The sequence below is a fragment of the Suncus etruscus genome, chromosome 6 (assembly GCF_024139225.1).
Source record: "Suncus etruscus isolate mSunEtr1 chromosome 6, mSunEtr1.pri.cur, whole genome shotgun sequence".
Classification (NCBI taxonomy): Eukaryota; Metazoa; Chordata; class Mammalia; order Eulipotyphla; family Soricidae; genus Suncus; species Suncus etruscus.
Window position 1 is genome coordinate 70,566,050 of NC_064853.1, and position 12,806 is coordinate 70,578,855.

Sequence of the window (12,806 nt, forward strand, 5' to 3'; positions counted from 1 at the left end):
TGCAAAGATGTCACTGTATTTTGTGATTTTCTTTTAACTGAGGACTCCTTTGTTGAAAGGTTAATCTGAGATACATTTTTTAATATTTTAAAAATTTATCAATTGAAGTAGAATTTTTTTGTTCTTTTATTTTTTTATAAGAAAGATATAGTCTTTTCTTGATGAGATGACTGGCTACACTGTTGCCAAACTTGGTCTGCTTCAAAGATTCTCTACTGTAATAATGAAAATTCAGCTGATACCTTTTGCCAGCTCCAAGATTTAGTATCATTAGTGACAAACTCTCTTTATCAGGATGCCTCACAGCTAGACCGAAAATCAGTCACAGTGGCAGCAGCCCACAGTTCCTTGTCTTATTCTAACTAAATTGTCCCTAACAGCTTAAAAATGAGCTACAAAATTCTAAAGTGATTCATGCTCTCTGCTGCTCTTGTCATGAGGGTACTTTTTTCAATTCGACAATCTGGTTGCAACCCCATACTGAACTCTTGATCCCTCACTGCAGAAATTTGTTAGCTCTAGCTAGATTAGATTTTTCACAGCTAATCTAACTGCTGTAGGGGTTTGCAGAGTGGGGACAGAGCTGTGCTATTGGATTTGTCCAATTCATTTGACTCCAGGACTATAATTGCACTTATGTCTTACAAGGCTTTTATAGCCTGGGGCTGGCCAGCCACATAAAAAACAAATTGGCAGTGATACAGTATGAGTGAAAAGGGATGAAAGCCCACATTATCAGTCTCCAGGCTGCACTGTTCTGGCAGGAAGTTTCTTGGTTAATTTACAAATAAAACTTAGGTTTTAGGATGGGCACACTGTCAGCTGAACAATGGGGATGTCAGGCCTGACTGTTACTTAGTAAAAGTAGCAGCCGGAGCCCACTGAGGAGCAGGAATTCTTCAATCACACAGACGACTCCTTCTGGAGCCAGCTGGCGATGTAATGCAATTAGTCGGGAAAGGAGGTCAGCCTATTAGGTGTGTACCATGACCAGTGTCACCAGTTCTAGCTGCTTGGCAGCAGCAGGCAGAACAACTCAGGCAGAAGAGGGACTTTCAAACCCTGTCAAGATGCAAGTAGTGGAACATCAGGGTTGATTTCCAAAGCCTAAGAAACCCAGCATTCGCTCTCTGTCTGTTACATGTCCACATGTTCTGGAACCTGTTGGGAAGTTGAAGCAATCATTGGTGAGAGATTAAAGCTCTCACCCAAGAGGAGATTTGTCATTGTCCTCCCAGACTGTACAAGAATGAAAACAACTTGACTTTTACACATGGGTGAAAATAACTGGTGAATTTTCTTTCTTTCTTTCTTTCTTTCTTTCTTTCTTTTTCTTTCTTTCTTTCTTTCTTTCTTTCTTTCTTTCTTCCTTCCTTCCTTCCTTCCTTCCTTCCTTCCTTCCTTCCTTCCTTCCTTCCTTCCTTCCTTCCTTTCTCTTTCTTTCTTTCTTTCTTTCTTTCTTTCTTTCTTTCTTTCTTTCTTTCTTTCTTTCTTTCTTTCTTTCTTTCTTTCTTTCTTTCTTTCTTTCTTTCTTTCTTTCTTTCCTTCCTCCCTCCCTCCCTCCCTCCCTCCCTCCCTCCCTCCCTCCCTCCTTCCTTCCTTCCTTCCTTCTTTCTTTTCTTTCTTTCTTTTCTTTCTTTTCTTTCTTTCTTTTGGTTTTTGGGTCACTTCGGCTCTGTGATTGGAAGTCACTTCTGGCAGACTCAAGGGACCATATGGGATGCCGGGATTCGAACTGGGTTCGTCCTGTGTTGGCCACATGCAAGGCAGATGCCTTACCGCAGTGCTATTGCTCCGGCCCTCACTGGTGAATTTTCTAATGGACAGATTTCTAACCTAACTTCTTCAGAACTCACAAAATGATGTTCCTTTAGTGAAATCCCTTTCAATTGAGCTGAACACATTGCTGTTTATCTTTTAATCTGTCTTGGTGGACAGGTTGGCCAGGCTCATTGTATTTGTTTTTGCCAGCTTGTGTTATGGTTTTAGGTAGAAGAGAATGGTTTTTTTGCTTATCAGCTAATTGTTCCTATGGTCTTAGCTCTGCGTTTCGTGGTCTAGCTAATTAAATGGTGAGGAATGAAGTTCCTAAGGTTGAAAGAGCTTTGAGATGATGAATCTTGTATTTCTGCCTTACAAAACAATTGTTTTTAAAACAATTCTAGAATTGCCATACTGGGTAGAGGGTCCATTAGTGTGGTACTGTCCTCCCTTATGTAGTTCTGAGAATACAGTTGCAAATAAAATTAGGAGAGATTTACTTGGGTTATGCAATTGAGTAGTAACCTAATTGAGGAAAGGGACAGTAACTATAAAATTCCAGTAATTATTGTATTACCTCAGATCTAATGCCTTGAGTCTTCTATTTCTGGATCAAAATTAGCTTTCACACTTTTTTAGGGTGCTGACATTAGATGGTAGCCCCACATTTGCAGGAAATTTAGTAGTTGTTCCCATTTAGACATTTATGCCAGTAATAGACCAAAGTGTGCACAGATCTACCCCTCAGGCTAGCTCTCTTGTCAGGATGAGTAAAGTAGTGGGTTGCTCCATTCCCAATAAATTATCTTCTGCTAGTCTAAATTCCTCTCAAATTTGTCTTTGATATTCTGCATATTGACCCCAGAGCACGCCTTGTTGTGCTATTGTTGATGCTGTCTGCTTTGTTGGGCTCTAGTAGGACTGAGTTTTAGAAGAATATGTGAGGTCCTGCATTTTTTAAGGGAAAAAATAAAAGAACCACTAACATTTGAAATGAAATTGAGAAATCTAGAAAATGTTTTTTGTTTGTTTGTTTGTTTTGGTTTGGTTTTGGTTTTGGTTTTTGGGCTATACTGGTGACGTTCAGGGGTTATTCCTGGCTATGCGCTCAGAAATTGCTCCTGGCTTGGGGGACCATATGGGATGCCAGGGGATTAATTAGGTTAGTGTGTGCAAGGCAAATGCCCTACTGCTTGCACCACAGCTCTGACCCTAGAGAAATGTTTGATACTGCTTTTAGAATGTTTTATTGGTTTTACTATACTTTTTGCTTGCTACAGTTTTAATCTTTATTGATGAGGTAGAAGAATGGGGGATGGGAGGAGAAAAATCAGAATATTAGCTTTGATGCACCTCAATTCTATTTGTGCTCTTAAAATGAATAATTTTTAGGGTTTACCTATTAAGGATACAAGGAAATGAAAATTTCTTTTATGTGGCTTACCAGATTTCTGCATCATGTGACAGAATGAAACTCCCAATTTTCATAAGCAACAAATAATCTTCACTATAAACTTTTATGGTTCTAAGGCTTCCACTATGACCAACATTTTAATTTTAAAATCTAGTTTCTCTTAACAGCACTTTAAGCAAGCTCAGACAATTTTACATGAGGCTTTCTCCAGCTAATTCCTCTTAGTAGGCAGGAATCTTATTAAGTTGTTGCCTCCAACAGAATTTGTACTAGAACTATTAAAGATGTTGGAATTTGATTGATGTTCTGGTCACTTAATTGATAAAATGATAAAATTAAACTACATGATTTGACTATAACAATACAGGTAGCTTTTGGTGTAAACCTAATTAGCCTTGGAATAATCAAAATGGCAGAAATAAGTAGCTCCAGTCCAGGGTCCCAGGTCTTCTCTGACATGTGCTGTCCTTGGCCCAGGACTAGTGATGCCTTCACCTTCCTACACTTCCACTTTCTCCTATATAACAGAAACAAAATGAGTCTATATCTTTACTGTAGCTGATGGAGTATCATACATAGCATGTTACCTCCTTTCAGCCCCTATGGGAAGAAAAGAAAAGAAGAAAATACCTGCTGTTAAGACAGGCTGGTGTTAGGAGGTTGTTTAGGAGGGTCAGCTAGAGGGAAAATGATGGAGTAAGTGGGCACTGGTAAAGGAAGTGTTGGAACATTGTATGGCTGAAAGTTCAAACACATATAACTTGATAACTTTGTAATTTAGAGGCTCAATTTTATTTGTTTGTTTTGTTTATGTTTTTGTTTTGGGGCCACACCCAGTAATGCTCAGGGATTACTCCTGGCCTATGTGCTCAGAAATCGCTCCTGGCTTGAGGGACCATATGGGACACCAGGGATCGAACCCAGGTTAGCCCTAGGTCAGCTGTGTGTAAGGCAAACGCCCTCAGCTGTGTGTAAGGCAAATGCCCTACCACTGTGCTATCACTATGGCCCCAGAGAGGCTCAATTTAAAAAAAAATAGTCTATATCAGAGAGTTATATGGAAAAATTAAAGTAGCACGTGTGAAGTATTTTATGTAAATTATTGTGTTCTAATTAAATTTAAATAATGTTAATCCCTTAAACAAGGATCATTTATGTATATTATTTCCTGTATATATATATATATATATATATATATATATATTTTGTCATAAGCCCTTTGAGAATACATTTGTAATAATTGTATTACGGCATCTCTCCTCTAATTTTAATTATTTTTATTTATTTATCTATCTGCTTTTTTATTAAGACACTGTGATTTACAAAATTAAACATAATTGAGGTTTAGACATGCAATGTCCCAATACCACCACTGCCTATGTCTCCAGAATATTTACATTTATTTTTCCTTCATCAATGAAGACTCTTATGAAGCTCTTCTGTGATATTGAATCTAAGGCTTATGTCATTAATTGCTTAGAAAAAAGTCAGCAATCTATAGGATAAAGTACAAATGCAGAAATAAATTTGATTTAAAAAATTCTTAAAGACATGTTAGCTCCATTTTGCCATAATGTACCTGCAGTGCTGTATGGATTACTTGTTCCCAGTGTGTTTCACAGCCACATTTTTATGCCTTTGCACTTTTTCTAAGAGTCTTATAAAAGACTTTGGTGCAGCAATCTCTTTTAGTTGGAGAAATATTTTTTGCCTCTGTGTATTATAATTCAATTTGTTAGCCACGACCCCTCATAAACTGCTGTTATCACTCTGATTAATAAAGAGCCAATTTGCCATTGCAGCTTCGTCACCTGGGGAATGATGAGGTCCACATTGTCTGGTCGGAGCACTCCAGGGACTACCGCAGGGGTATTATCCCCACAGCCTTTGGAGACGTCTCAATCATTATTTACCCAATGAAGAATCACATGTTTTTTATCGCGATAACAAAGAAACCTGAGGTATGTTTTATCATGTTGCTACTCAGATTCATAGCACATTTGCCATGAATTGCTGTTACAGAAAAACAATGAGAAACATATGTTAAAGGGGACTTTTTTTTTTGCCAGCTGGTAAATGGGTAAATGTGTTACATGTATCTGTCTTACTAGTGCTACAGAAAAGGGAGATATGAATTGAAATTTTCAATGAAAATTTAGTTATGATCTTGGAATGTCTTATTGTGTTACTTAGCTTTGCTCAAAATTACATTGAAAATATAGGATTTCTAAGTGCATTGAAGTACATTCAATACATTTGAAGTAAATTTTAAAAAATATGTAATGTTAATTCTGGGTCACATTAACACTAAGAGTTGAATGAATTCCCATGTTGCATCTCACATTTTATAGAGGACTGTGAGTATATAGAATTCTACCTTGCCTGTTGTTGAAGGAGGTCAGTCAGGAAGGACTGAAGGCATATCCATAAAGAGGCTGACCTCTAACACAGCCCATATGATGATCTTTAACAATTGAAGCACCTTGTCACAGAAATCTATTCAGCCATGTCAATTAGTATTGATCATGGGAATGGTTGGAACAATCCAATGGATGTGTGCTGTGTAGTAAATTGGCTGTGGTTTCGATCCCTGCCATGCCTTTAGTGGTAGGTTAGCAGTACCTTCTTGAGTGTCTTATTACCAGAAAGTTTTTTTAAGCATTTTAATTGAATAGTGGGTATATTAAGTCACATCTCAAAAAAAAAGTGGCTTCCTGTGTTTCCTGTGATATTAGGTAATAGTCTTAATTTTCATTACCCATTAGTCTCTTCAAGGAACCAAATGATTCCATCCTAACTACTATTTGTTTCTGAACTCTCACATAATAAATATCTGAGTTGACGGGCACATAGGACCTTCTCTAAAATTTTAAATATGACCTATTTTTAAGCTTTAAAATAGGTAGCAGACTAACTGGATTTTTTTTACTTACCATAACGTATTAAAGTTGGGGCCAGAGCAGTAGCACAGTGGTAGGGTGCTTGCTTTGCATATGCCTGACCCAGGATAGACCTTAGTTCGATCCCCAGCATCCCACATGGTCCCCCAAGCCAGGAGTGATTTCTGAGCACATAGCTAGGAATAACTCCTGAGCATCACCAGGTGTGACCCAAACTCCCCCCCCCCCAAAAAAAAAGTATTAAAATTGTAATGCTAAATGAGCTAAGAACTGAAAAGTACTTTATTATCATTGATTTTCAAACTTGAATTCACTATCATCATCATGGTATTGCACTAATGCCATAACAACAAATTAATGAATCCCAGATTTAACATGAATTCTCTGACTTATGGTAAGATGCCTGACAGAGGGTAGTTCTCTTCTGTTTCTTTGGTATCAAGAAACAAAGACATCAAAAGTTTTTTATTTTCATAAATACCTGTTCAGGTCTGGAACTAGAAAGATAGTATAGCATATAGGGTAATTGTCCTGGTTTTGATCCCTGACATCACATATAGTCCCCCAAACACTACTCTGAGTGCAGATCCAGGTAACCCCCAAGCATTGCTAGGTGTGGCACCAATAACAAATAAATAAATGAAATAAATATTTCTTCAGGTTTCTGTATATAAAATATACATATATATATAAAATTTTCACTTGTGTGTAAGAAAATGGTTCTTAGTACTAAAAGTATATATTTGTCCATGCAGCGCAAAACTTTAACAATTAAATTTAAAATGCTTAATATTGAAAAAACAATTAATTTAGTACCTATAGCTATCAAAACTGGAAATTGTTTCTTCAGTATTTAATATGAATTAACTTGCCGTATTATTTCATTTCAGCATGACCCTCTAAACTGTCACATAATGTCCTAAAAATGTTGCCCTTATTTTTGTCATAATAAAAAATAATACAGCATTTCACTTCACTTTATAATGTCAAAGTCCTGAAAAAAAGAACTTACATATAATGTGTAAAACAAGAATTAAGGTATCTTTAAATATCTTTCTAATGTGAGTGAGATTTATAAATTCTGGCCATCAATTTTGGCAAAAAGAAATCTTTTCTTCTAACCATTTCTTTTTTAAAAGCCTAAAGGGAGTGAATAATGGCAACTGGAAATTTAGTGTTATCCCTACATTTAAAGTACAAACCATTACAATGTAATAAAATTAATCCAGACATTTCCAGGGCAAGTGTGCCTGACCTTTTGTTCACCAAGCACTGACCCCAGGGTGAATGCAAGAGGCTTGTGGAGGGAAAGTCTGTTTGTTTGGCTTCAGTCCCTGGTATTTAAATTGCATTCCCTAATCAAATGAAAAGGCTGTCCTCTCTATCAGGTTACAGAATCCATGGCAACATTTGGCCTTTTATATCCATAATGTTAGCCTTTTTGTTTGCATCTAAGTAGAGACACCTGGAGCAATGTTAACATTAACCGATTTAGCATTAATAGCTTCATTATATAAGAATTTCTGATCAGATAGCTGTTACTTTTGTTATATTGCTTCAGCTTGTATTGTTGTCATTTTTTATCTCCCTGCTTGGCAACCGGGCAATGATTTGCAAATTTTTTTTGTCTTGATTAATTAAGCAATATAATTATCAGTAACCGTGATGCAGTCTTTGCTCAACAAAGCTTCTGAACGAAAACAATGGTAAGTCTGTTAGTATGAATGCATTCCACGCGTCCCAGATGCATGAGGATATTATGGACAATGAGGGGAAAGGCCGCCTGTGAGCGAGGACAAAGGGTGCCACGCAGACTCGACACACTGCACATACCGCCAGGGACATGCTGCGGGCTCCCTGGGACACAGACGCCTCGTTAGATTGCAGCTAGTCAGCAGAGATTAATTCTTAGCCATTTGGTGCAATAATTTACCCATTCCCCAGTCTTTTAACTAGTGTTTCTTACGATGGAAGTAAAGGCTTTGCACTCAAAAGGTTTATTTAACCTTACTCTTATGGATTGCCATCGAAGTCATTATTTTTGCTTAAAAATTATAACAACAGCTGCTTGAAGTGGAGGAATATTCCTTTTGGGAAGAAGGGTTATGTTCAAGTTTCAGAGGCTCCAGTCAAAGCGATTCTTTTTGTATATTTCATGTGAATGTACTGTGCCATGCTAGTCTAAATACATTTATTTTACTGATCTTTGGGCAGCCACACTTTTCTAAGAATAATTTTAATCCCCCCTTTTTTTAGGAGAGAATAAAAACAACCTCCTCAGGACACAAAAGTCCTGCTCATTGGATAGAGTCATGCATATTCAAATTGTACTTTCATTCACTCAGCCTCATTAATAGCGTATGTAATAATGTGGGCTATTTGTAATACAAGCTCACAGGCAGCATTGCTTCCAAGTCCTTTGAAATTTTAACATATTTCTCTTTTTTATTCCATACACCTCCCTTAAATATACAAATTATGTGCCTGAAAGAATCCGCCTCCTCTTAATAATACACAGCATTTGCGAAAGGGTATGTTGAAGAATTGGGGGTGTGCTTCTGTGAGTACATAAAACCCTCACATCTGAGAGAGTCTGTTCACTTTGTGAGTTTTTTATTGGACTTTAAAAAATAAAGGAAAAGAAGCATCATTGTGCCTAACAGTATCATTTTCTTGGTAGATTATTTTTAAAATAAGTCTCTTTACAAATATTGACCCAATGGTCTTTGATCATGGGGAATAAACATGCTTTTGTAAGGTTTCTGAGTTTTCTTTTTCTTACTTTTATTAATAAGTTGGCAGTCAGGGATGGTTTGCACATAGAACAGAATCTAAGTGACTTAAAAACTTGATTCAAATGCCCAATCTGTTCTTTTGAAAAGTGATTGATAAAACCTCCATAGAGTAACAAATGCCCATGTTGCTGAAGAAAATAATATTGCTGTTCTAGACACTTGCTTTTATGTGATGTTACTGTACATTTTTGTGTGTGACATATTTAACCCTAGCCTGTTGACTGACATCCTGTAGATTCACCAGCCCTGACTACAAGCAGATGAGAGTGAATGGAACTTGAGTAGTTTGTCCTCAGCTCCTCCACCAGTATGTTGGATTTATAAAGGAAAGACATACAAATCTGCTCAGAAGTCTACTTCAGCTCAGCTCCAGTAGATCAGGGTGTGATCATCAGGCAGAAAAGGAATGCTGAGCTGATTACTTATTAGAAGTAGAGGTAGGAAAGCATGTGCAGCAATGAATCTCAACTTTCTAGTGTCTAGATGGCATGGGTAGGTTTCTTAGTCTCTTTAAAACTCAACTTCCATAAATGTTTCATTGAGGTTGGGGAACCAGCAGCCTTTGGTAATCTAAATGTCCTTTTAAGATACTGGGCTCTTTTTTAATCCTCTTCTTTCTCCTTTTTCCTCTTTTCTCTAAGTTGACTCAATTTACCAGGCTTGTGTTGAGGCAGTATCTGGCTCTCTTGCAGGCTTAGCACCTACCTATTGGGGTAGGAAGGTTTTCCTCAAGGTGACATATAGCTGAAGACTCCTCTAAAGCAAGAGCCCAGAAATGCTGGAGGAAATGTTGAAGAAATCAGAAATCACAGAAAATTATCACAAATGAGACCAAGAGGAGCCAATACTGGCCCCTGTGTTTGGCCTAAGTTTAGAGGGGATGTGTTGGACTGCAGCACGGTTGCACAACTTACTTCTTTTTATTTCAAATATACTTACCTCAATCCCAAGGAAACAGTTTTGAGATTAATGCTACACTTTTAAAAATAGCAATATACTAAAATAATACAGCAATAATACACAGTAGGGCCTGTACCTTGTACAGCAGGGGTCTCAAACTCAATTTATCTGGGGGCCGCAGGGGGCAAAGTCAGGGTGATCCTTGAGTGCAAAGTCAGTAGTAAGCCTTGAACATTGGGGGGTGTGACCCAAACAACTAAAACAAAACAAAACAAAACAAGATTCCTCTAGGGCAGGGCCACAAAGTGCTGTACGGAGGGCCGCAAACGGCCCGCGGGCCGCGAGTTTGAGACCCCTGTACAGGGTCAACCTGGAGTTTGATCCCCAGCATTCCATATGATTCCTCAGTGATATTACAGGAATAATTTCTAACTACCATGGCAGGAGTAACCCCTGAGCACTATAAGGTGTGGCTTACACACTCCTCCACTCCCCAAAATAACCCCTCAAATTTTCAGTGAAAGTCAGTTAACTTTGACTATATAATGAATTATTTTATTGAAAAGTAAATACTGAATAACCAGAATTTTTTAAATTAGTCGCTGTATTTTGTTCAAATTATTAAATTGAAAACTCTAAAAATACAGCTACCATCTGCAGATATTATGTTAAGTCAAATTCCCCTGTAATTTATTGACACTCATAATTAAAGAAATTCCATAGGTAACAAAGACTTTACTTTATTTCTCTTGTTCAGAGAAATCTTTGAAATATTGTTTTCTATTTGCAGCTTGCTGGGGCATGTTTTTTTCTTTACTTGAGAAATACACATACTGTTTTTATTAGAAGGCTTACTAATTCCTACCATCCATGAATGAGGATTTCTTTTTCCACACATCCATGCAAACACAGGTTGTTGTGGTCCTTTTTCATATATGCCAGTCTCTGTGGTATGAGTTTATGTCTCATAGTTGTTTTGATTTGAATTTCTCTAATGATTAGTGATACAGAATATTTTTCCTGTGTCTTTTACCATTTGTATTTCTTCTTTGAGGAAGTTTTATCTTTCTCAATTATTTTTCTCAAATTATTTATTGTGGAATTCTATTGGTGCTTGTATATTTTGAATATTAACCCATTATCTGATGGCTGGTTGGCATATACTTTCTCCTAGAGAGAACATGACATTTATAGAGATGACATAATTGTTCCCAAAGGAGTCTTTCAATATGCAAAAATTCCTTAGCTCAAGCTCTGCAGTATAGAGTTTAAATTTATTTTCACTGATTTCAAAAAGATAGCCTAAGCTTACTAAGCCATTTTTCATTCAGTTCTCTTTCTACCTTTTCCTTTCTTTTGTTTTGCAGTGAAGGAGGGAATCGCACATCCACTTGGGTGGAGTCTCACACAAGCTGTGGTGCTCTCTGAGAGTACCAATTGCACATTATTTGCACAAATTGTGCATAACTGATAACACTTTTCAGCTGTGGTGCTAGTGGATATTCTGGCTGCAGTACTTACTAGAGATTTTTTTTTTATTATTTAAATGCCATGGTTACAAGTAATATACAGGGTTTTTTTTCCCCCGTAGATAAAGTTGTTCATGATTGAGTTGCAGTCATACAATGTATTATAGCATTCACCAGTGAGCCTTTCCCACCATCAGTGTCAACAGTTTCCCTCTCATCCCTCTTGTGCTATCTTCCCTCCCAACCACACTCTCCTTCCTGCCTCTAGGATAGGCATTTTACTTCTCTCTGTCTCTCTCTCTGGTACTCTCACTCTGCCTCTCACTCTATCGCTACCCTCACCCCCGTTTTCTTCTTTGACACTGTGATTGTACTACTGCAAGTGAAGGGGTGCCATGAATGTTCTTTCCATATTTGACCTCCTCTATTCTAACTGCACTCTCCACTCTTTGTGGCAATCTACCTACCATGGAATGGTCCTTGTGATTTTCATCTTTATTTTCACTATATTGAATGACAATATATTGAGATTATTCTATGTTTATCCCTCTCCCTCTGACTCATATCACTCAGCATAAAACTCTCCATTTCCATTCATGTATAAGCGAAATTCATGACTTCATTTATTTTCTAACAGATACATAGTATTCCATTGTGTAGGTATACCACAGTTTCTTTAGCCACTCATCTATTGTTGGGCACCTGGGTTGCTTCCATTTTCTGGCTATTGTAATAGTGCTGCAATGAACATAGGAGTGCATGGGCATTTTTGTATTGTGTTTTTGTGTTCCTAGGGTATCTTCTTTCTCCCACGATTTTTTTAGTTACTCTTGGGTGTATATAGTGAATTTCAGAAGTATTTGTTCTACTTCTTTGAAAAATATCATGGATATCCTTAGAGAGATTGCATTGTACATTGTACAATGCTTTGGGAAGTATTGCCATTTTAATGATGTTAATCCTCCCAATCCTTGAGCAGGGTTTAGTTTTGTTTTCTACATTTTGTACATGATTCAGAGCAAAAACTTTAAGAACTTAAAAAATTTAAGAATCTTAAGGCAAGAACTTTAAGATCTTGGGGCTGGAGAGATAGCACAGTGGTAGGGCATTTGCCTTGCATGCAGCCAATCCAGGATGACAGTGGTTCAAATCCCCACATCCCATATGGCCCCATGCCAGGAGTGATTTCTGAATAACTACTGAGTGCCCCTGGGTGTGACCCAAATATACAAAAAAAAAAAGTATGGATCTTTTAATAAGTCACTCACTTGCATAATAAATCTATGGCAAAAAGCTGGCTAATGGCTAGAATGATATTACAGGTATTAAATCACTTGCCTTGTATGCTTCTGACCCTTGTTTGATCCCTAATACCACATAGTTCCCCAAGTACCACAAGGAAAAATTCCTGAACATAGAATTAGGAGCAGCCCCTGAACACTACTGGGTGAGTCAAAATATCAATTAAATAAAAATAAATAAATAATAGGGGCTGAAGAGATAGCATGGAGGTAGGGTGTTGGCCTTGCATGCAGAAGGATGCTGATTCAAATCCTGGCATCCCATA

At 37.4% G+C, this 12,806-nt stretch overlaps 1 protein-coding gene across 1 annotated transcript in view; it reads left to right on the forward strand.

Annotated features, from left to right (window-relative positions):
• The window catches only part of RALGAPA2 (Ral GTPase activating protein catalytic subunit alpha 2), a 342,879-nt gene that overhangs the window by 231,663 nt on the left and 98,410 nt on the right, over positions 1 to 12,806 (forward strand). Inside the window, exon 37 of the mRNA XM_049774320.1 lies at positions 4,978 to 5,136. Within this exon, the coding sequence (XP_049630277.1) occupies positions 4,978 to 5,136 (159 nt within the window). The remainder of the gene's footprint in view (positions 1 to 4,977; positions 5,137 to 12,806) is intronic.